The sequence below is a fragment of the Tachysurus fulvidraco genome, chromosome 20 (assembly GCF_022655615.1).
Source record: "Tachysurus fulvidraco isolate hzauxx_2018 chromosome 20, HZAU_PFXX_2.0, whole genome shotgun sequence".
NCBI lineage: Eukaryota > Metazoa > Chordata > Actinopteri > Siluriformes > Bagridae > Tachysurus > Tachysurus fulvidraco.
The window spans coordinates 4,518,829-4,543,852 of NC_062537.1; the positions used below are offsets into that span (position 1 = coordinate 4,518,829).

The window sequence follows — 25,024 nt, forward strand, 5'->3', positions numbered from 1 at the left end:
GAGAGTGTGAGTGAGTGAGAGTGAGTGAGTGTGTGTGAGTGTGTGAGTGAGTGAGTGAGTGAGTGAGTGTGTGTGAGTGTGTGAGTGAGTGAGTGAGTGAGTGAGAGTGAGTGAGTGTGTGTGAGTGTGAGAGTGTGAGTGAGTGTGTGAGTGAGTGAGTGAGTGAGTGAGTGTGAGTGTGAGTGTGAGTGGCGTGTGAGTGTGAGTGAGTGTTGTGAGTGTGTGCGTGAGAGTGGGAGTGAGTGAGAGTGTGAGTGGAGTGTGAGTGAGTGTGTGAGTGAGTGAGTGAGTGTGAGGTGTGGAGTGAGTGAGTGTGTGAGGAGTGAGTGAGGTGAGTGAGTTGTAGAGTGTTGAGTGTGTGAGTGAGGTGAGTGAGGTGTGTGAGTGCGTGAGTGTGTGAGTGAGTGAGTGAGTGGGTGAGTGAGTGTAGTGAGTGGAGTGTGTGAGTGTAGTCGTGAGTGTGTGATGTGAGTGAGTGAGTGGTGTGTGAGTGTGTGATGAGGTGTGTGAGTGAGTGAGTGAGTGTGTGATGGTGAGTGGTGTGAGTGAGTGAGTGTGAGTGTGTGAGTGTGTGAGTGAGTGTGGTGAGTGAGTGAGTGAGTGTGTGAGTGAGTGAGTGTGTGAGTGAGTTGCTGAGTGAGTGTAGTGAGTGAGTGAGTGTGTGAGTGAGTGTGTGAGTGGTGAGTGAGTGTGTGCGGTGTGTGAGTGAGTGAGTGTGTGAGTGCGTGAGTGTGTGAGTGTGTGCGTGGTGAGTGTGTGAGTGAGTGAGTGAGTGTGTGAGTGAGTGGTGTGAGTGAGTGTGGTGAGTGGTGAGTGTGTGAGTGAGTGAGTGAGTGTGTGAGTGAGTGTGTGGTGAGTGTGAGGGTGAGTGTGAGTGTGTGAGTGTGTGAGTGAGTTTGTGTGAGTGTGTGAGTGTGTGAGTTAGTGAGTGTGTGAGTGTGTGAGTGTGTGAGTGAGTATGTGTGAGTGTGTGAGAGAGTGAGTGAGTGTGAGAGAGTGTGAGAGAGTGTGTGTGAGTGTGTGTGAGTGTGTGAGTGTGTGAGAGTGTGAGAGAGTGTGAGAGAGTGTGTGTGAGTGTGTGTGAGTGAGTGTGTGAGTGAGTGTGAGTGAGTGTGAGTGAGTGTGAGTGAGAGAGTGAGTGAGTGAGTGTGTGAGAGTGAGTGTGAGTGAGTGTGAGAGAGTGTGTGAGAGAGTGAGTGAGTGAGTGAGTGTGTGAGTGTGTGAGTGAGTGAGTGAGTGTGTGAGTGTGTGAGTGTGTGAGTGAGTGAGTGAGTGAGTGAGTGTGTGAGTGAGTGAGTGAGTGAGTGTGTGAGTGAGTGAGTGAGTGTGTGAGTGTGTGAGTGAGTGAGTGAGTGAGTGAGTGAGTGAGTGAGTGAGTGTGTGAGTGAGTGAGTGAGTGAGTGAGTGTGTGAGTGTGTGAGTGAGTGAGTGAGTGTGTGAGTGAGTGAGTGAGTGAGTGAGTGAGTGAGTGTGTGAGTGTGTGAGTGAGTGAGTGAGTGTGAGTGTGTGAGTGAGTGAGTGAGTGTGTGAGTGTGTGAGTGAGTGAGTGAGTGTGTGAGTGAGTGAGTGAGTGAGTGAGTGTGTGAGTGAGTGAGTGAGTGAGTGAGTGAGTGAGTGTGTGAGTGTGTGAGTGAGTGAGTGAGTGAGTGAGTGTGTGAGTGTGTGTAGCCCCTCTAATCACATCTTCCCTTTTTTCTTAGCTTTCAAACCTACACCTCCTGCCTTACAAACCAAATCTCTAGTGTTCTTATGCAGAAAGTTTAATAACAAAGTATTGATGCTCATCAAATGAAACTGTGGATTTACTCCAATATCTTTAGCTAAAGTATCTCTCAGGGTTAAGGATGATGACGTGTGAGGAAATCACAACGATCGTAGCCACAGCAAAACACCTGCTAAGAAAGATCGGTTCTGGAGTGTTGTAGTCAAAACTAGTGGAGCTCCTCAGATGAGTAGCTCAGGGTGGAAATGCTTGCATGTAATGCTTTAAATAAGATAAGCAGCGGACTAAAATTTGGTGTGACACTCAATAAGAAGCATTTGCCAAAAAACGCTAAACAATTTGCTATAACACAAATATATAACGATGAACAAAATCAGGAAGGTGCCGATACTTTTTCACAGCACCGCTTCATTCTTTTCATTCAGATTGAGCTTCAGATCTACAGCTGCCAGCATCAGCATTAAATCTGAATGAAGCTTCCTAAAGAGGGCCCAAGAACGAAAAAGAACCCCCACCGAGACAGGAAATGGATCTCATTTGAAATCTTCAGAGCTTTATTATTATTGTTATTATTTTCCTCTGTTTGCGTTTTCGTTCCTTTTTTTCCCCCCTGCAAAGGTGACCTCATCTGAACAGATGAAGGACGAGCTGTCTCGAAGCTCGTCCGAGTGAGTCTAATTGGAGTCCGACATGACAGAAGGGATGATTGCAGCTCCCTCGGAGAGAGGTGTCCACTCCTTTTGAACAAAGGAGCGGCAGATTTCCTGCATGTAATCCCAGACATCCCAGCTTTTCATTTGCGCCGGATCCTGCCGTGTCAGTTCAGCCCAGCGGAACCCACATGCCAGGTTTTCTATCAAAGGGATTTGATGGAGCCTGTGCATATGAACTGGCTGAATGTTGAAAGGTTCGCATTGTATCAGCGGGGAGCAGGAGGATAAGAGGATAGGCTAATGGTGGGAGAAGGGCAAGTGGGAGTTACTACAAATCCTGAGAGTATAACTCTCTCAACTCACTAATGAATCCTTTTTTTTTTCCATCAGAATGACACTTTTGTGAACTTTACCTCTTTGCCAAAGTGTTAATGAGCTTGCAAGGAGCTCTGTTTAGCGCTCTGAGTATTCATATCTGTATCTATGCATGGGTTGAAACTCAAAGAATAAGAAAAAGCCGTGATTATGTCACGGTTTCCCGACCATAGCTGCATCGGTCATGGATGTACACTGTTTCCGTTTTGATGTGAAGCTCCTTGCAATATTTTCTATTCGAACAAATTTAATTCCCAAAATATGAGCGAACGGCGTCGTTTAACCCTTTCTATCTTCTGTTGGACTTTCTGGACAGTTTCCATCACTACAAATTATTTTCTCGTAAGTCTGCTCTAAGATTTATCAGGACGTTGTTGGGTTTCTGTATGTAAAGTATCACAATTTTTATGTTTAGCTGCTGGTGTGCGGGGTAATGGGAAAGGGTAGGAGTGTAAGCACCTAGGGCAAAAAAAATGTTTTTTTGATACGCATTAAAACATAACGTCTATGTTCATATAAACCCTTATCCACTACTGTGCCATGCGATAGGACAAAGCTACTAAGGATGATTGAATAGATGCTAAATGCATCACATAGCGACTCATGATCAGGATCAGGTTAATTAACGTGGACTTTCTTCCCACGAGCTTCATATCTGACAGCATGAAAGGAACAACCGTCTGTTCGTACCTTACGAGAGCCCGGTTCCTGAGGCACATATCAATCCGCAACCAGCTGTCCTGTTCAAGAGAACAGCTTTTATACCTTTCTGCATTTGTGGTTGTTTATAATACATTGTTGTTTGTTCTAAATAAGGATTTTGCCTTCGTGAAGAGAACCTAGAGTATTTAAGACATGTTTCCATATACTAAAGAAGTTATAAGGAGATTGTGTTGAGATTTATGTGAGTGGTGGTTCAAAGTGAACCAATTCTACCGGTTTTACCCCAGTTGAGCTGAGACCATAAAGGGTTAGGGTTAGTCCAAAGTGTCCAAAATGTCCAAAGCATTGGTTTGGACATGACGATTCATGCAACTTGCTTAATAGAAATCGAACAAAACATATTTTAGCACATGACACATCGAGAAGAAGGCTTCTGAGGTAAAGGAGTGACTCATTAGCAAAAAAAGAAATAAATAAAAAAGCACATTGAAGACTCAAAGAGAGAGAGAGAGAGAGAGAGAGAGAGAGAGAGAGAGAGAGAGAGAGAGAGAGAGAAAGCATTGAGCATTGTCAGTGCTGATAGTGACGGGGAAGTAGCAGGACTTGAGAATGTGCCGCTGAGCACTTTACCCCACCCTGCCCTTGTTACCAGAATAAAAGAGGCTGCATGCATTTCAATAGACAGAGAGCGATCTCTACCGAGCTACACATTCACTCAGGAACTAGACAATGATTCAGTCTTTAGCAGGAAGACTTTAGAAACTTCAGAGACTTCATACTGATGTTCCATATGCAAACTTCATCCATAAGAAAGCTGGAAAGTGAAGAAAAAAAAACCCCGATGTTTAAAAGAAAAGAAATATTCTATAGGATTTTTCAAACAGAATCTGCATTTGTGCTTAAGTCGCCTCTGCATCATCCGTTTAATACTTAATACAGGATTTGGTCATTTCTTATTGTACGTGGTACAGATGAAATAATCTCACCATGGACACAGAGCAGAAAACGCTTCGGTTAAACACTTTACTTGATCTATAGCTTTTGTGTGTGTAAGAAATCATAAAAAAATAAGCCTTTAGCAGTAAATGCAATAAATTCATCGTGTTTCTGATTCGAAATATTTCGAATGTTTAACTTTGCTACTCAGATCGAAGTGAAATTCGCAGCTGTCTGTCAGTGTAGAAGTACCGTCGTGTAGAAATACCAGGCTGTAACAAGGACTATACAAAGAATACAGGGAAAATAATCAACGACTAGTTTGGTGTTACAGGAGGTGGCAGAGATTTAGTCTGCTTACATCACAATAGTTGTTTTTATCCATTTATTGTTACCTCAATTCTGCAAAATAACTAAACACTCATTTGTTCACAGCTCGCTCTCTCTCTCTCTCTCTCTCTCTCTCTCTCCCCTTTTCCTTTTTTTGAGGAAAAAAAAAAAAGACAGCTTGTTAATTGACCTGGAACGTATCCTGTAGCAAGAAAGTCATTGGAACTGGAGACTCCTTCCATAAACATTAAAACAAATGTCAGAAATCTTACAGTAAATTTTCTTCAATAATAACATTATTTTAAATGTGTATCATTAGGCTTAGGAGAGTTTCTATTAGTATAGAAACGGACCAATCAAAACGGAGGATTCGGCAGCGGAGTGGAATATAATAATAAACTCTCTCTTGAAAAAAAATAAAAGAAACAAAGATGGCTTCTAGCAAGAACATAGATTCAATCTTTTATGTAAAAGGTTTTTGTTTAAGTTTTTTTCCAGACTTCTTGTGGTCATGTGATTTATTAAATTGTTATTTCAAACACGGCAACATTCGATCTTGAACGATTGTGAGAATTTGAAACGAAAGCTCACGACACAAAGATATACGACTATAAGCAAATAATACATAACAAATGCTCAAGGATCTAATTTATATTCCTTGTTTTTTTTTTTTTTATTGCACTCTGAATTTTTTTTTGCCCCACTTGCATAAGTTCATACCCAGGGCAAATTTGTGGTTTTAAATTAAAAGACCAGTAAATAATCTGTATTAGATACAGTACATCCCTTCCGTAGTCTATCAGGACAACTCGCTAGGTCAGAGTGGTTATTGTGACTGATTGGCCTGAGCCATTGTTTGTGTAAGATAAGAGGAGAAAAAGTAATGGAAAGGTCAACAATCAGAGGTTATCTTTAACGTTATCGCACTCTCTCCCAATCAAGAATGGTGCTAAACAAACTCTATAGAAAGACAGGAATTCTTTAGAGGATGTATTCGCATGACAGGATACATGAACATTAAATCATAGATTGAAAAAAAAAAAAAAAAAAAAGATCATAAACATATACTATGGGTAAAATCCACACTGACAATTTACAAGTACAATATATTTTCTCTATAAATCCTTTATACAGGGTCCTTCACATTACAAACTGTTGCATTGAACACAGCTAGACGCTTAAGCTTCCACTGGAAGAAGGAAAAAAAAAAATCAGTGCTGCCATTAAATGCTGCATTCAACAACAACAATAACAACAAAAAGTGAGATATATACAAATCATATAAACTTCTTCCTTCTCTCGTGGTCGGTTTCTCATCTTTCTCCGCTGAAAAACATCTGATCCCCGGACAAAACAATGCGGAATATCAGAAGTCCTGGAGTCGTCTTCAAAGCAGAAATGAAAGAAGCAGCACAAGACACAGGAGGCTGCGGGTCAATAGTGTTCTCTGGGCATTCGAAGTAACCCAGCGTACTTCCTGAGTTTCGTCTGCAAACCAGAAAGAAAGAAAGAAAGAAAAGAGAAAAGCAGCAATTAGTACATGCGCACACAGACATAGCCAGCATTTGAGGTGCATGTAGTGGGGGAAATGGGACCATTAACACATGCTTAGACCTGAAAAACAAGCCCCTGCTGACTAATCCTGTAAGGGTTCTCTGGAGTTAAGCACTAGCCAGTGGGATTTCGCAACTCTATTTGGCCAGTGAATGAGGTGTGAAGACCTTTTTTTTTTTTTTTTTTTTTTCCCACAGCCTGTTCTTGTTCCAGACAACCGCTGATAAAGAGCGGCTTGGCTCAGAGGACTCGAATGCTTATCATGATAATAATGAGAGAGATAAACGTCTGATTCGGAGAGCTTTTGGGAAGCCCAAATAAGGCAGCGAAGCTCAAAATATGTGTCGCTGCAGCACGGATGAATTCTCAATGCAGTGCTAGTGAGACGACGTAGAAAATATACAAGCTTTATGCGGTGACATCCTTATATACCGTTTCTTATAGCAGTGATGGTAGACCGGTGTGGGGACAAAATGGTAGCAATAAATATTCAATCCAAAGGAACTATTTTGACATGTATCATAGTACTGAATAGTAAGTAGTGAAAAAAATTGTAATATATTTTATTTGTACATATCGTCACTGTTGGCTCATTAATATAGGACTGAATAGTCCCAAGCATGCCATGAAGTGTGAGTTGGACCCGTGAGGCCTGTTGTGCTTACCACAGTCACTATGAAAGACCTGAGGGAAGCAGTGCAGCACTCCGTATCCACATCTGCAGTACGAACAGCCTTTTTGAACCCATTCTCCATGAGGTATAACGCCACAGTTCCTGTAATAGAAAAAACAACAACATATCCATACCAAACTGTTAAATTCTCTGTTACAATGTTACTGTATTGTAAATTACTGCTGTCTTTGATGGTGGGTGAGTCGGATACCTGACGCGTTCGTCGTACTCGCAGCTGCGTCCTGTGAAGTGCTTTGGACAGGCGCAAAAACTCCCCAGAATGCAAGTACCCCCGTTCTTGCAGCAGTTACGACTCTGTGTAGCACCTTTAATAAAATTAAAAAAAAAAAAGTTTTTACAAACACATCTTTTTTTAGCACCCACTAAATTTGCACGGAACTAAACATCTGGTAGCGACGGTGCATTAATGCGTGGACATTTTCAACAGTCCACAGCTCAAAGATGTTTCAACACAGAAAATTTTGAATTTCCTGACACACTTGATTGTAAAATCCTCTGGGATTTGAAACGGAATCCAGATTTTGCGTTCTACTTTCACTTCCTAATTAGGGCATGCAATATGGCAAAAAGCATTTCACGATACAGGATAACAAATGACAGGGAAAAAACAACAACAAAAACAACACCACACAAGCAGAGATTGGAGATTTCTTGACTCAAGTGCACTTGATCCAGCTCGTTAGTTACAAACCAGCAGGGAATCACTGAACTGTGCTTGGATTTTGGGCATCCAGAACAAGACCCAGAGACTCCTGATAATATCATAAATAACACAAGGCTTATCACTTACTTCCAGTGAGTCCAATAAAAGGTAACACGGCCCCAGAGCCCCGGTGCTGGCCAGCTGCAGAAGGTGCGTTCATTTCATTAAACTGATTCAGCAATTCACTATGTTGATCCCGCTTTCCTGATGCCTTAGAACTCCCACATCCTATTCCTTCACAACCTGGATGAGGAAAAACTTTGTTAGAAACAGGAACCCGGTTCTGAGTAAGTAGACCGCTGGCCAAATCGAAGCGACAGAAGGTAATGGGGTCGAAATGGAAATGGCCTGAAGATACATACCTGATCCAAGTGTGGCTGTTTGGCAGGCAAAAGCTGCAGATAGCAGGGCCCTGAAGAAATAAAGAAAATCTGTTAGAGCTGAATATTCAAAGACTTACCGCAGTGTATTAAACACTGGGGCAGAAGTAATACTACAACATTTTAGCATTTTAGATTAAAACAGAATGTCACGTTTGTTTACAGAGTGAAGAAACAATTCACAGACCAACAAAATTCTAGGCTAACATGTCGTACTAAATAATATGCCCCAAATATAATACAACATTTATCTCTATCTAACTACTGACTACACCGTACAGCGTATATAGTCCAAAATATACAATACACTACAAAATACTATGAAACAATTTGTGTAAATCGCAACACTGTTGTAACTACTAACTAGCATTTCAGAATATATACAATAAACAACAAGCTATAATTAAAAACTAGTATGTATTATTATCACTATACCTGATAACACAGACACACAGTGACTGGAGGTTATTGTGATGAAGATGATGTTACACTAAACAGACCAACAAGAAAACACCCACATCCTTACCTGAGCAGTAAATGACTCATTCTGGTTAAAACAAAAAACAACTTTGGCAGCTTTGACCTTTTTTTTTTTCCAAAGTGCAAAGTAAAACTTTACAAAACTAGTTTAATCGTCCAAACATCACAGCCACCTTCTTCTCCTTCTGCCTCTGTTCACTACACTACAGTGATTCAATACTAAGACTAATACGCAACCCGCGCTCTTAATACTGATTGGTCGCTGCTCGTTTGGCTCGACCAATCCCGAGCGCTCACTGAGCACTCACTTCACGCACAGTTAACACCTGTAAGCCCCGCCCCCTCCGGCTCATAGTCATGCATGAGATCACACAGGATGTTATGGAAATGTAAGGAGTAAAAAAAAGAAAGAATTCCCTGAATTAAACCTGACATCTTTTAAAGTATTAACCCTTTAAAAAAAGAATAAAATAATGATCATTTAATAAATAAATAAATAAATAAATATGACGTGTGTTTGAATTGAATTAGTGGTGTGTTTAATTATTTATTAAATAATTTTTTTTTTACCAATAAATAAGTCAATTAATTCATCAATGAGTAATTAATAAATACATAAATAAGTTCATTAATTCATTAATCAATTTACTTATATGTATACAATTCAGAAATAAAACTACAATTTAAAAAACTAGGCCAAAATTGTCACATGCATGAAAAAAAGTGTGAAATACAACATTAAATTAGAGAATATTTCTATAAGATAATAGTGTTCAAATAATAGTACATTATATATTATAGTATACTAATTTATCACATTTAATTAAAATATAAACATACAGAAAATAAAGATGCAGATTAACTTTTGAAATGTGTATTGCTTTTCAGTCTATGCAGTATTAATCAACGATACTATTAAAGTGTAAAAAAAGTGTATTAAAGTGTTTTGCCTTTTTACATTTTCATATTATCAATTAGCGATAATATTTTTTTTATTCAATTGATGGTAAATACTTTGCAATGCTGTGGTGGAATTTGATTAAACAGTTTATTAGTTGTCTGCAAAACTTTTTATCCATGTTTAATTTATTATTACTTCTACATTGCCCTGAGTCGTTTTAAGCGTGCAGGCTTCAAGCTTGCAGACAGAACGACTGACTGGTGACATGATGAATGCCGAACGAGCCATCGATTACGAGCAAGAACAGAAGAGGTGACTTCATTTCAGGCTCTAGCCTGATGCTGCTGCAGCTACATTGTGTGTGTGTGTGTGTGTGTGTGTGTGTTTGGGGATAAAGTGGGAAAGTGAATAAAGTGAAACTCTGGATCATCACAAGAAACCGTTATCCACTTCCTGCTAAATAACAACCAGGAGTCCTCCAGAAGAAAGGGAACAGAATTAGTTTGGTGTTAAAAAGTATTTTTTTTAGCGAACAAGTATGTTTTTTTGGTTTGTGTACTGCATCTGATTACGTAAGCCATGATAGATTCCTGACAACTTGCTTCAGATTTAACTGGCATAACATCTATTAGCAGAAAATGTCATATTTCTAGTGACTACACAAGTATATCTCTAAAAACATCAGTCTCTTAGATTAGACTTTAATTCAGGGATGATGTTGTTGTGTTTGCAGAATTAACATCATATATTTACTGGCACTTCCTGAATTGGCCCTAAATGACACAAAACAATTAAAAAGTCTTATAACCATGATGGGATTTACACAGGAATAAATGTGATGTACTGTATTAAGGTTTTTAATTCAGAAATACTGCAAAGATGTTGAAGAGCTCTCCTGTTTACCTCCTGTTTTTTTTTCTGCACCACCTTGACCACACCCCTTGTAAACTGTTCGCACCTGTAATTAGTGGTGTGTTTATCTGCTTTTGTTTGCATTGTGTAACCTTTATCCATCCACACAAATACAATACAAACATATTTACAGAAATTCGAAGCTTCTGTAGACGCTTAGCTTTGACTATTAACTCCTGGTTGCTTAGTTAAATTTATTACCAAATCTTTTTTGTAATGTTAAAAATATTTCTTACAGTACCAACATAGCGAGATACCTCGAAATCACTAAAAACCCTACTGCACAGAATAGTGTGTGAAAATGGAGTCTAAACAATTTCTATGCGTCCAAAACAACATACCACCTTTGACAAAATGGCCATGTCTGGCTTGCTACTTAGAAAATGATGTAAGTGTTACTTTTTATTTACCAGTTTAAAATGTTACGAACAAGAAACACACCTTACCTGAGCTGTAAATTACTCAGAAATTCCTCTTCCTTTGTAATACCCCACATCCCACAAGTCATTTAAATCTCAGAAAACTAAGGTTTATAACTTCAGCTAATCATGGATACATGAAGAAATATGTTGTGGTATTTTTCCATCTAAACCTAGCAGATAACTGAATAACTATTCTGTATCTCTTTAGTCTTGACCAAACGATTAAGCTAATGCTAACTGACAATTATTAGCAACCGAAAACTAGATTGTTAGCATGCTAGTTTTTATTTATTTCTGTGGCCATGCCTCAAAAATGGAATACCTTAATCGATTCGATTTAAATTTAACCTATGTAAGTCTTAAAACGTGAAAGATTATTCTAGCATTTGAAAAAAAAAAAAACAATCATATTGTTTGTACTTTGAATTTCTTTTCGTACTCGACGTCTTTTTTATTACAGTCAGTTGTAAAACCCCGCAGTTTCTTCTAGTAAAGTGAATAAGAGCCTCTGCAAGACGACTTTATGTAATAAAGTCTATTCATGTAACACTCTAGTTCCACAAGAGCACTTTGGTCTATTTCCATGGTCTATTTTCACTTGTATACAGCATTAACCACAATCACGGACGTAATCTTTAGCTAAAGAGAGCGATGCAGCGGCACTTTAGACCTTCTCGCCTTAGTCCTTTTTTTTAAATTCAAAGATTAGTTGTCACATACACAACAATACACCTTATGACATGGAGTGAAATGCTGTTTGAGTTAAAAAAAAAAAAAACTTTTAACAAAGTTCTAAAATACATAGAAACGTAATTATTTGTACAAGCAAAGGGAAAATATATAGGAAAAAACAAATAAAAATTATATATATATATATATATATATATATGAATAGGATCAGAGCAGGTGTGTGCAATTAGTGCAATGTATACAGTATGTGCTGTGCTTAGATATTGGATGTTGTGCAGAGATTTCCAGAAATGTCCAAAGTCTAGTCCAAGTTCCTTATTGCAGAAGCCCTTCTTTGACTTCCTAAAGTTTGAATGACACTCTGTTCAAACTGAACAGTTTCTGAGGCTTCAACTTTCACTCCAATACCTCAATCATCATCTCGTAGGTCACTAACCGGCCAAGCCAAGCAAAAGTCATTACACTATGAGGAAATACAGCACTTATACACAATAGTGTGTGCTGTTTTGTCATATCTGCATTTGACATTTTACACAGAACTTTACTTTGCCCCAAATATTGCCCCAAGTGGGCTAGGTAACAACGTAAATGCTAATGAAAAACTACACATTCTTAAATCCCCGAGTGTCTACTTTTACATGAGCTTCATATTAACCACCATTGTAGAGTGAGACATGACAAACATTCATCGTTGAACAAAAACAGGAGCAGATTCCATTATTTTGGAAAAATGTAATGAGATGTAGTGACATCTTTTAGCTAATGTCTCACACCTGATGGTTGTCTCAAACACCTGGATCTCCTCACCGTGAGAGCGTAATGAAGCACCCAGAGGAACGGAACAAAAAAGAAATCAGACAGATTCATTCACTCGAGCATCCATCTGAGCTCTAGCTTTCTAATTAGCCAGGAAACGAGGGCCGTGCAGAGACAGAGCACAGCGGCACGGATCTGTAATCTATTATTATTTATCAAGTTCATTTAAACTTCTGTCTCCATTTGTCTACTACATTTAATCTCTCTCCCTCCTTTCTTTTTTATATATCCGAACTGTTTAAACGTGCCCACTTATTTTCGCTCCAGCGCCGCTAAATAAATAGAATCACCAAATAAAAGAATTGTCTGAAAAATGTTGGCATCATGTTGTTTTTTTTTAAATTTCTTTTTCTTTTTTTTGTTTCCCTTCTCTTTCTTTGATTCCTTCCTTTTTATTTTATCCACGGCTTGCTGTGTTTCAAATCTATTTAATTGGTCGCAATTTTCAACTGGGACTGAAAATGAACCCTTTCTGAAAAAGAAATTAGATGCAAATTATGTGTCTTGGGTCGATGCATTTCTCATTTCCCAGCGAAACAGCGCTGTGGGGAGAATTTCTCTTTTCTCTAAAGCCGTTCGGATTCATTGCATTCCTCTAATTGTCACCAGGAATGGTTTCATGACACAATCGTTTCTGCAATTTGTTAATTAAAAGCATCAGTAGTAACAGGAAAAAAAAAAAAAAAAAAAAGATCGTTGGGATGATTATCGTGTCACAAAACAGAAATATTTTTTCTTATATAACATATATTGGATTTGTATTTAGATCTTTGCCTTTATTATTCTGACTTTTATTATTATTATTATTATTATTATTATTATTATTATTATTATTATTATTATTATTGAAAATAGCATATACGTGAAGTCCAAAGTATTTTAGCTAAACATATGAAGGCTTTGTCTCATGGAAAGCTCAGGTTTCTATTACACATACTTATATTTCCCTTGCTATCAGTTTGTCTTGCTGTTATATATTTTCTGTAATATATTTGTTTTATCTGTAACCCTGCTATAACTGAAATATGACCAGACTTACAGTAGCTGTTAGCATGTGTGTCTCCTAAAAAAATTGCATTCACCAACAAAACATAAAGCCACACATTTGTCACAAAGACACAAAGACTTTCCTTTGGAGGAAAACTTACTGACTGAAACTGGAGACTCCTTCCATGACCTCGTTTTTATTTGTAAAAAAAAGCCTTATCAAGCATAACGATAGTATGATTTCTTTGTTAAATAACCCATTTTACAATCTTTTTACATGTGTCTTCGTTACACATCTTGAGTTGAGTGAATGAGCTGTTGCTATGGAAACGATTTGAATTGTAGCCGATTGTTCTAGATAATTAATCGATAGGTTCGAGCGTTCATCAGCGCCGTGGTCTGATCCTTTTTTTTTTTGAGTGTTTCACTCCTGATATTCCTTGACTAGTTGCTGACCTTCAAAGTTAGACAAATCTCCTCATCAGTCTTTCAGTTAGTGGTGTCAAAATAGAAAGATTTATAAGTGCAATTTCATACAACCTGCAATTAGTTAATGGTTGGGGATTATGTCTGTGATTGCACTATTATGAATGCGGCCAAATGGAGCAGGCGAGGCTCATCCACAGGACGAGACGCAAAAGAAGGGTTAAATCAGTCCATTCTGTGCACTTGATAAGAGAGATGATTGGCCTTAATTACCGATGGTAAAATACGTGAGATAGCCGCGTCTGGATGATGAATGATGGCGAATCGAGCTTGATAATTGATCAGGAAGCGATTAGGGCATCTTGTTCCCATAAGCCAAGGGCAGGGATGTCTCTGTGCAGCCCCCCGTGTCTATACTGAGTGACTGGAGGCTTGGGGCTTTGTGACAAAAATAGATGGAATAGAAAGGCGATGTACTCAGCCTGCTCTCAGGTGCACTTGTGTTTGACAGACTGTCATGTTTCCTGTCAGAAGCATATGGAGGTAATTATAGCGAAGAAGCAGGCTCCGATCTACCAAATCTCAGCAGATTAAGCTTTCCATAATACTTATGTTTGAAAAATGAATGTCAATAAAATTTGTTCAAGCAAAGGATGAAGGGAATCAATTGCTTGTCATGTGATCAGAGCTCATACAAATAAAGGGAAGGGCTGAGACTTTTTTGTCAATATTTCTGACTAGAATTTCCTTCATCGTGAAAAAGAAGGTATCTTAGGGTCAGAAGAATAAACCTACATGATTGGCAGAGGCTTTATTTAAACAAACATACACTTCCAGTATATATTTGGAAGTATAATTGAGGGTTGTGTCCATTAATGGCTTTTCCCCCCCTAGAACTTTTAGATTACATACAGAGCGACAACTTTCTTGTCATCGTGTTTGATTCCAACCAAAATGTGCTTTATAAACCCAGTGGCATTCACAGTAATACATAAATGTATCAGCAGCTCCACACCACAGCAGCTTCCACTTCTGGCAAGAATCACGAAAAAGCAACCCCTGGGCTCCTAATTGCTCCACACATCATGACTTGCCACGTCATTCTTTTTTAATTAGTTTAACTTTGTGATAAGGGCTCGTTAGCTGCCAGAAAATTATTTATAGGGTAACATTCACTGACATTTGAGCAGGTACAAGTGGTCATGCTTGTTATTTTGTTCACCTGGACACATTGTTATTTGATAGAATCGCATGAACTGTGCTACAGAGAAGTACTAAATTTATAAAATTCTATAAAATGTAAAAAATAAAATAATGTATAATAAAAATAATAATATATATATAACAGACTGCTATAATACAACAAGAAATATACCTAATAATGAAAAATATTATTAAACAATACAATATTCTGCTATAACAATATAATACATAACAATTATATAATGCAATACAAATATAAGAATCGTTAGAATAATGAATTTTCTAGATATTTTCAGAATTATAATCATTATGAAAATAATGCAATACTATAATACAAGATGTGATGCTACAGAATGTTATAAATGTAGTACAGTAAATATATTAATGTATAAAAGCACAATGCATGCAGATTTAAATATTGCTGTTGGTGCCAGACAGGAAGTAGTGACATTACTGATCTCCACAACACAATTCTACACAGAAGTGAAAAGAAGATTTAACAAACTGGTCTGAATGGTTGAAATAACCATTAGAGTTATGTTGAGCTGAAAAGCATCTCATATAGAGCCAAGATCTCGAGACAAGGCTGATGGATTATGATTGTAAAGATGACCACGATTGGGCTCCATTTCCTCCAGGCATGATGAAGAAACTGATGAAGCTCACAATTCTGACAGCAAGAATCCATGGACCACACTTTCTCTAAGAGTTCCAGCTAGTGGTGGTGGTGGTGGTGGTGGTGGTGGTGGTGTAATGATGTGGGGAATGCTTTCCTGGTACACATTGGGCATGTTGATGCCGACTGATCATCACTCGAATTGCCACCGGTTGTCTGATTTTTCTATGATTATGCAATGTCAAACTTTTTCCATGAGTTCCACCCTAATCTGCAGATCCAATTTTTTTTTTCCAGATTTTTTTTAATACTACCAAGGAATAAAGAGTACAGGCTATGAACTGTCTGATCTAAATAGCGACGCCAAATTTATTTGGAAATTTGACAGCTTAAGAATCACCAAGTGCGGATCAGTGGGCTTCTCTTCCTAATGAGCTGCTTCCACTGTGACTGACAATGCACTTTCTGGACACTGCTTAAAAAGCTTAGGAATCAGGATGGCAACCTTTTCAACATCAGCCTTTAATTGAAGAAAAAAAATTAAAAATCTGGCAACGTGTCATACAATAAATGCCTTGGTATCCAGTGTATTGGTTGATGTCTCACAGGGGTCAAGGAAAAGATTTATGACCAAACACGTCCTGTAAATACAGAGTTACATCAAAGAGAATATTTGTGAAGAAGTCAGGGAAAATGGGGGCACGGTGGCTTAGTGGTTGGCATGTTCGCCTCACACCTCCAGGGTCAGGGTTCGATTCACACCTCCGTGACTCGGGGGTTTCCTCCGGGTACTCCGGTTTCCTCCCCCGGTCCAAAGTCATGCATGGTAGGTTGATTGGCATCTCTGGAAAAATTGTCCGTAGTGTGTGAGTGAATGAGAGTGTGTGTGTGTGTGTGTGTGTGTGTGTGTGTGCCCTGCAATGGGCTGGACCCTCCGTCCAGGGTGTATCTTGCCTTGATGCCCGATGACGCCTGAGATAGGCACAGGCTCCCCGTAACCCGAGGTAGTTCGGATAAGCGGTAGAAAATGAGTGAGTGGCTGAGAAGTCAGGGAAAACCTCACAGATGTTCCTGCAGATAAATTGTGGAAAACATCCAAAAACATGAAGTCAGGGTTTCGCTGCCAGCAACATATTTGGACAAAAAAAAGAGATTTCACCAAAACAATGTGGTTTTTCTTTTCTTCTACTGTCTAATCATGCCTTGGCTGTCTGCCTGAGAAGCTCATATTGTGTAAGGAGCTAATCAGTCTGCCTAAAGGGTCCTAAAGCCTTGTTAGCTAGATGTGCTTTTTTCATACAACTGAAAAATCCTAATCACTTCAGTTTGCAATCAGACACCAGATGTCAAAATGTGCGCCGTGCTCCTTGCGCATTTACATCGCCATCCAAACAGAGACGAAAACTCACCAAAACGATGTGGAAATGTTTTTGTTTTGTCTAGTGTCTAAAAGTACCTTGGCTGTTTGCCTGCAAAGATCAGGTTGTGTAAGAAGCTAATCAGTCTGCCTAAGGAGATAAAAGCTTGCTAGCTAGGTGTTAGTTATTTCATGTAAAACATGGATTTTAGGACATTAGCCAAATCAAGCTAGTTTGCTGCTGCGCTATTGACGTCATCAAAACAGAGAAGAGCCGTTTAGAGTCTTTTGGTTTCGGGAACACTTGACAATAAGAGGACATGAATCATCCTGCATTAGTGCCTGAATTGATACTTATTTAAATAGGAACTCATGACGTACTAATCCCAAACTAATGAAGCGCTAGCCTTAACAACACGAGTCTTATGAATTCATTTAATTTACAACCACCCGTTATGTACATGTAGTTTTTTTTTAGTAAATACTCTAGACCTAGATTCTATTCTCCTAATCTGCTATAAATAAATAATGTGTGTGATGGCTTTTTTTTTTTACTAGCAAGTGGAGGCAGTGTGTCATGCCAGGTTATTTAATACTTCTGCCGAGACAATAGAAATGTGGAACGTATGAGGGCGCGATTGCCAATACTCGTTCTGTTATTTTTACTCATAAGGTATTCTTCTTACATATATACGAAGGCCAAATGTCATGTACATTATCACTGTAATGGAAATCATGGACATAGAGTTCATATGGGTCTGGCGTCAGGTGGTTATATTGGGCTTACTCTTTATTATGTAACACTTTAGATAAGTACATGGAGATAGTCATAGTCATTATACAGGGAGGTGAAACGTGGAAATGTGCAATCTAGGATAAGTGCGTCTGACACTGAAGAAATCATCTGACTTTCTTTTTCTTTTTCTTTTTTTTTTTGAACCCACTGTCTCACACCATTTTTAAAGCATAGAAAGGAAGTCTTATTATTTTGATATTGAAGGACAGAATGATTCAGACACTGAAAAATGCAGCTTATTAGCTTCTAAACTAACTCAAACACATACGACTTTGAAATCTGTGTCATTTAGAAGTCACATTATTACACCAAAGCATGCACACCGGCAAAAATGAACTGGCCAAAGTTGAAATTTCGACTTGACACAAAAGCTAAACTGCAAAAAAAGCTACACAAATAACACAATTCACACCAAAACAAGCCTTGTGCTCTGATGTCTACCTGTATGTCGAACATTCATTCATTTTCTACCGCTTATCCGAACTACCTCGGGTCACGGGGAGCCTGTGCCTATCTCAGGCGTCTTTGAGCATCGAGGCAGGATACACCCTGGACGGAGTGCCAACTCATCGCAGGGCACACACACACTCTTATTCACTCACACACACACTACGGACAATTTTCCAGAGATGCCAATCAACCTACCATGCATGTCTTTGGACCAGGGGGAGGAAACCGGAGTACCCGGAGGAAACCCCCGAGGCAAGGGGAAAACATGCAAACTCCACACACACAAGGTGGAGGCGGGACTCAAACCCCAACCCTGTAGGTGTGAGGCGAACATGCTAACCACTAAGCCACCGTGCCCCCCCCACGTAAGTCGAACATTTCTATGCAAATCTTCCACATAATGCATGTACAATAGTCTTTTTTTTTTTTGAGCATTGTAAAATCCCTGAGCTGAACTATTTTTGCCTGTAAGGAATGATTGGGTTCAGTAGTCAGCTTGCTGGCACGTTGTTAAAAATAGTACAAGTCAGGGTCTCGGTCACATGGTTAAGGTTAATTACAACAACAGTAGGTGATATAGAAGAGCTGCCCCTAAGGCCAGTGAAGAATGGTTCATATTTGACTTGGAATCAGACGGAAGAGAAAACTTTTTTTTTTTGCCATTGAAGACCCCATTAAGATTTAACAAACCATGACTAATTTGTTGGCATAAATAACTGATGCTCATGGTTGAAACCTTGTTGAATATTACCGCTAACGTACAATAAAAATTGAATAAAAATAGAGAGAATAGCACAAAATTACTATAATTTTATTGGAGAATTTCTGAGCTTTTAATATGGGATGTTTTTGCATTTTCAAACACATTTGTTTTTCCTGCAGTGGCTTCTTGTGTTTTGTTATCTTGTCTTGCTTAATCAGATTGACCAAGCTAACCGCTATTGAAAGAAACAGACTAATCCCGATAACGTGAAATCAATTTCAGAAGGAAATCCTTTCAGGTTGTCATCCATTTGAATACTTCCAGGTCTACCTTTCTCTTCTTCTTCTGCTTCTTGATATTATTGATCTACAGATCCCAAGTGCAGAATGAATTAACCTCTAATGTTTTATAGATTATATGTACTGTAGGTGTCACCAAAATTCAAATCGGTTGTTTCTGGTGTGTCAGTAATGAGAACTGTCTGGGAGTCAGGGATTATAGCCTGAAGCTGAACATGAAGATTAGGAAAGTACTTGAGAACTAGAAAAGTAAGATCATAAGTGACGTTATTAAATCTTACATCATTAAATCTATAACTGATATATATCTTAGACTTCAGGATGGGGCAAAGTACAATGTCTGATGTCTGGAAAGATAAAACCAGGAAAGATGGAAAGAAAAACCAAAACCCCTTGAGGAATCTCCTGTCCAGGCTTACAAGTACAAACAGCTGGCTTTAGGCAGTACTAGGAGATTTGTGAGCAGTCGACAACACAATAAAGCTGGGATAAAAAGAACTAGCTTTGTACTGTTTCTCAGCTTAAATAAAAATCAGCCAGGAATGAAGATATGGACACAAACTTGGAAGATCTCCCAGCCTTTGCCTCAATAAGGACATAGAAATGCTTGAATCTGCATCCAGACATTGAAGCTAGTTTGGTACAACAAGACACCAGCAAAAATACCATCAATAATCAGAATCTATATCTGTGGAATAAGGCTGACAAAGCAATGCAACACTTTGAGGAAGAAATGCCACTCTCAGACATACAAATACCTGGAAGTATAGAAGGCAAGGAGGAAAGAATCTCAAGGCGCAAGACAAGAATCGATGCACGCAAGCAATGGCAAACGAGACAAGCTCTTGGAATCCCACTGCCAGAGTGAGGAAAGGTCATTTGAGTAGAATAACTCCTGGTTGTCAGTGAAGCCACTTAAACAATCATATATTCCCATGAACAACTCCACAGTAAGTCAAAATCAGCATCAGTATCTATTCCGTCTGGTTGCAGAGACTCTTGGCAGCTTTCTAAACCAAAGTCCCAAGTGTTATAAAGAGAAGATTTCAAATCTCTCTGAGCCCCAAGCAAATATACTACTTGATCCTAGAATCTGCCAAGCAATAATGAATGTTTCAAGAGAAACAAGAAAATTAGAAAGATCTTGTGGAATTCCCAGTTCCTAGGAAAGAATGTGCTTCCATCTGTCTGGCAAACATGTTGGGTCACAATACGCAAACGTTCAGAGCCATTTAGGAACAACCAATGTAGAATCTAAGGGATGAATCAAAGCCACACATGGAAAGAATACAGGAGCCAAAGCAAGCACAGTTTAAAGACTCGCAGGCATATTGTTGTATTTGAATTTGTAGAAACTTGATACTAGAGTATAAGGAGAAGGAAATATTTGTTTCAATATGGAAAGATACTGAAATGTCATTTCAGAAAAGATCACAGAGCAGAAACTACCACAGAACAACCTTCTCTGAATGAGTTAATGGGTTAATTCATGGAGGTCCACAACCCTCTCTGATCTGGTCTATGGCAACAAGGCTGGTCTGCTTACACTCAAACTAGACCCATCTTACTGGTTGGCAGAAAATGAGCTGCTAAGTGTCAGAGCCCTTCGTAATGTACTTTCAGGGCCTCCTTTATAGAGTGAGTCTTGTAGATCTTGTAGATCTTTACACTGTGGAAAGTGGAGGTATACCAAGGTACAGTATACAAACCTATTCACCTAGCCTGCAGAAACCCAAATCAAGACTATGAGATCTTGGAAAGAATGCAAAAAAGTCTTAGCAATTTTTAAGTAACCAGTTCCAACATGACAAATCTTCTATAAACGACTAGGAAACGTTTCCAACATAAGAACTAGACAAGTAGATGATTTGAGCTCAAGGAAGCATTTCCCCTGCAAGAGTGGAATAAACCATGGAAGATGCAGCGATCTGATGGAAAGGAACTGCACAACTCAACTCTGAACATCTACACCTCATTACAAAGGAAGCTTCTGCAAGCCTGGGATAATTCATTCATTATTGATTCATGGTTTCAGGCAAAGCCATCACTAGAAACAAGTCAAGAAACAAGTCCAAAAGATATCTACTATTTAATCAAAAATAGATTTAAAGGGTAAATCCTGGAGGTTCATGAAGCTCGGCATTAAAACTGGGACATGAAGATGAAACCGTAGTATATCGTATTATTCTGAAATTGACCCAACTGCACTCCGAGTAAAGCTCTAGACTGATGCATGTAAAATATCCACCACATCCAAAATGTAATGCAAGGTACAATGTCAGCCAAGAAAAAAAGTGAAGGCAATGCAGTATAGTTTGCTGAATGGGCTGAATCATGGAAATTCACGATTCATTAAGTGATGTGGAAGTAAAAATGACAATAACTCTTATTGAATGTGAAGAATCCTGGATGTCCCTATTTACACCTTATCCACTCACTCACCCATCGATCTTTATATACTGGTCCAAAAAAAAAAAAAAAAGAATTCTTTATTTGTTCAGAGAAAACATGATTAGCATCATTTTAGGATATAAGTGTGACCTTACAGACAGGAGCAATAGAAAGATTGGTGAGACGTTGCTAAAATATCTCGATCTTGTACTATTACTTACCATGTAGAATGAAAGTAGTCTGTTGGTCTTGTGTAGCGGAAACTACTAAACTAATACTCTCAAACTATTACAGACCTGCTTTCAAGTCTTTACAGTGTATACCGTATTTACTCAAAAGGTTATTAAGATGAAAGGAATAGCTACATATACACTATTATGTTTTTAGATTAAACACGGCATATGATTAACTATATAGTAATAGCATTTAGCTTCCAATATATCTACTATAACTTAATGAGGAAAGAATGAAATTGAAACAGATTACAAGGCGACGGGGATACACACATACACAAACACACACGTGCACACACACACACACATGTACACACACACACACACACAATGAAAGTATCACAGTTTCTTTAAACTAATATTCTACAAAGCTTCTACATATGTGTTTTCCTAATCCAGGCCTCGTGTACAATCATGACACGATGATTTTTTGATTTGCATAATACTCATCACCTGTAGGTCATAGTACAATTTTTATTCCTGGTTCACTGCAGCTGATGATCGAGGCTAATCACGCTAATGAAAAATAAAATGTGCAATCCAAGGTGTTCTATTTTCAGTTATTATTTCGTAGCCCATCTGCTGATATGCACAATTTGTTAGCCGACCCTTTGTTACCCTGTACGTAAAAAAAAAAAACACAAAGCGAGTGAACTCTCTGCTCCATCGGTGGAAGAGATCATATTGTTGTAAAGCAGAACTAGAAATGAGCTGGAAATCGCAAGTATTATAACTTTTTTTTTTTTTAGGATAGCAATAAACAAGACAAAAGGCATGGTTAGATCAGGAAAGCCACATTGAGAATCATTTCCCAAAGTGTGTGTGTGAATTAATATTCATTTAAAACGGTGAGTGTGTATTTTGTGTGTGAGATTAGACTTCTGGAGATCCAACAATAAAAATCCAACAAAATGTTAGGTATGTTTTTATTGTTTTTTCAAATAGTTGCATGGTGTTACATGAGTTATTGAATATTTTGTTTTCTTAATTTAAAAATAAATATTACATGGTATGTTCCTAACATTTAACATCTTTCAATGTATTATTCATAAGGCAGAGTTTAGGGATTACTTACAGGGATTACTTAATACAGGACTGTTAAGTGTCACGCATTGAGAGTGACAGTCACGCATTTCAGTCTTTTCTCACGCTCTCCCACCACACATCGTATTTCTCACGCAGAAAAACTTTTTGATTATTTATCATATATTTAATAAGCCACAGCACCCACAATGTATCAGTCCGCACCGCTGTCTCTATGGAACCGGGCAGGAATCAAGCGCGTCTCAGTTCTTAGTCGAGCCTGACACTTATCAGCCAATCAAAAAAAAGAGGCTACACAATAGCCAATCAGAAAATAGCACTATATGGGTAAGATTACAACCAATTAAAAAAAAACATTTTTAGAGAGGGTACTTTCGATAGTCGGTTTGAAAAAAACCTTAACATGAAACAGCTTGTCTCTGGACGGGACATTGTCCTCAATCATGACCCTGAAAATTTCTGGGTTTGAGCCGAACTGTTTTATATGGGAGCAACATTACAAATGATAAAATAAAAAGGCCAAAAGGCAACAAACACAATAAACAACACAAGCCATAACATCTCTCTCTCTCTCTCTCTCTCTCTCTCTCTCTCTCTCTCTCTCTCTCTCTCTCTCTCTCTCTCTCTCTCTCTCTCTGCCTGTCTTCAAAATATGAGAGCCCTCTTAATGGAATGCTAAATTTAGTAAAACATGGCATTAAAAAAAATAAATAATAATAAAAAAAACAGCACTTTTTTCCCCCCAATTTCAAGACTTACTTATCTTAAATGCACAACTTTGGCATGTTTACCTGCTCACATCAAGCCTGACGTGAAATAGTTCACAAAATACACAGAGAATCCTGTGTTAATGTGCCGAGCTTTTGTCATAACATTGTCATGAATCATCGTAACCATGTGTAAATGTTTTAAAGAAAGATAGACATATTGTGGGTGTCTACAAAGATTTTTTAATCCTCAGATTAAAGCTTTTTATTAACATCCCGTGTCACCTTTTGTAACATAATGGACAGAGGTTGTTGAAGGGGTTGAAGCACGGAGACGGGTGCATGTGCAGGTGGAGCAGGATTTATTAAAAACACACTCGAAGGGCAAACAATCCAAAAACACAAGGCTAAATCGAAATCCAATGAAAAGGCAGAGGTCGGGGGATCAGAAAACAGACATTAACAGACTAGGCTGAGAACAGGGACTAGCTTGGGAAAAAACAAAGAACAGAAAGTGAGGTCAAAAAGCAAGTGCTAATAACATGAAACAGGAAACAAGACTCACAAAGCTACAAGTATATCACAAAGCTACAACACTGGAGAACATGATTGTTTGTTCCTGTATTTAAACTCGTGTCAGTGTTGTAGCTTTTTGTAGAGTCTTATTTCCTGCTCCACCTGCACATGCACCCACCTCCATGCTTAAACCCCCAGGTGACAGAACAACCTCTGTCCATTTCGTTACAAATTTCGATTTAGCCTTGTATTTTGGATCGTTTCGAACATCCAATAACAAGAAAGGGGCGGAGACAAGTCACAAATCAAAACAAAGACACATGTCTACAGAACACGTGGCAAAGCACTCAAGATGCGGAATCATGACACCTTTTGACACCTTTGTTTGGATTTTAGTTGAAACATGTGCAACAGCACCACCTGTGGCCGTAAGAAGAAATACACAGAAGATTTAAAAAGATTTCTTTTACAGCTCAGACTGTAGACTCATGATTATCAGGGACAGCCATGTCAAGTGAGTACACAGTGTGTATATTTCTCATTCTCTCCATATTGGCTGAGATTTTCTTCTGTTTCTATTTTCATCCTGCTTCAGCCAGCACCGCTGAATAAAATGTCAAGAAACAGATTAAAGTTCCAGCATTTCTTATACTTCCTCAATTATTAAAACAATCTTTTATTTTTACTCAGTTCACTTTTTCAGATTCATATCGAAACACACACACACACACACACCCACCCACCCACCCACCCACACACACACACACACACACGCCCACGCGCACACATACACACGGTTGCAGATTTTATGCATCTTGTTGGATTTTATTTAAACTTTGGATCTAATTTGTTCGACTTGTATTCTCATAGTTAATTATAAAAATGGGAACAAAAACATGCTTCTTGTGAAATACTAAATGTTTTTATATATCCTCTACAAAGAGAATAAAATCAAGCTAAGAACAAAACACACACGTTTAGAAAGCCAGTCACGTCCCTGCGTCTATATAGGCCTTTGGGAGGGTTTCAGAATGAAGATCGTAAGTTCAGGCTCAATGGGGGGA

The 25,024-nt window shown here is 38.5% G+C and overlaps 1 protein-coding gene across 1 annotated transcript; it reads right to left on the minus strand.

Annotated features, from left to right (window-relative positions):
- Window positions 1-5,241: 5,241 nt before the first annotated feature.
- tdgf1 (teratocarcinoma-derived growth factor 1) lies at window positions 5,242-8,725 on the minus strand. Its single transcript, XM_027139414.2, has 6 exons — window positions 8,538-8,725; window positions 7,994-8,043; window positions 7,719-7,874; window positions 7,119-7,233; window positions 6,900-7,009; window positions 5,242-6,168 (listed from the first exon to the last, which is right to left on the minus strand). The coding sequence occupies exons 1-6, from the start codon at window positions 8,555-8,557 to the stop codon at window positions 6,068-6,070; spliced, it is 552 nt and encodes a 183-aa protein (XP_026995215.1). The 5' UTR covers window positions 8,558-8,725; the 3' UTR covers window positions 5,242-6,067.
- Window positions 8,726-25,024: the final 16,299 nt, after the last annotated feature.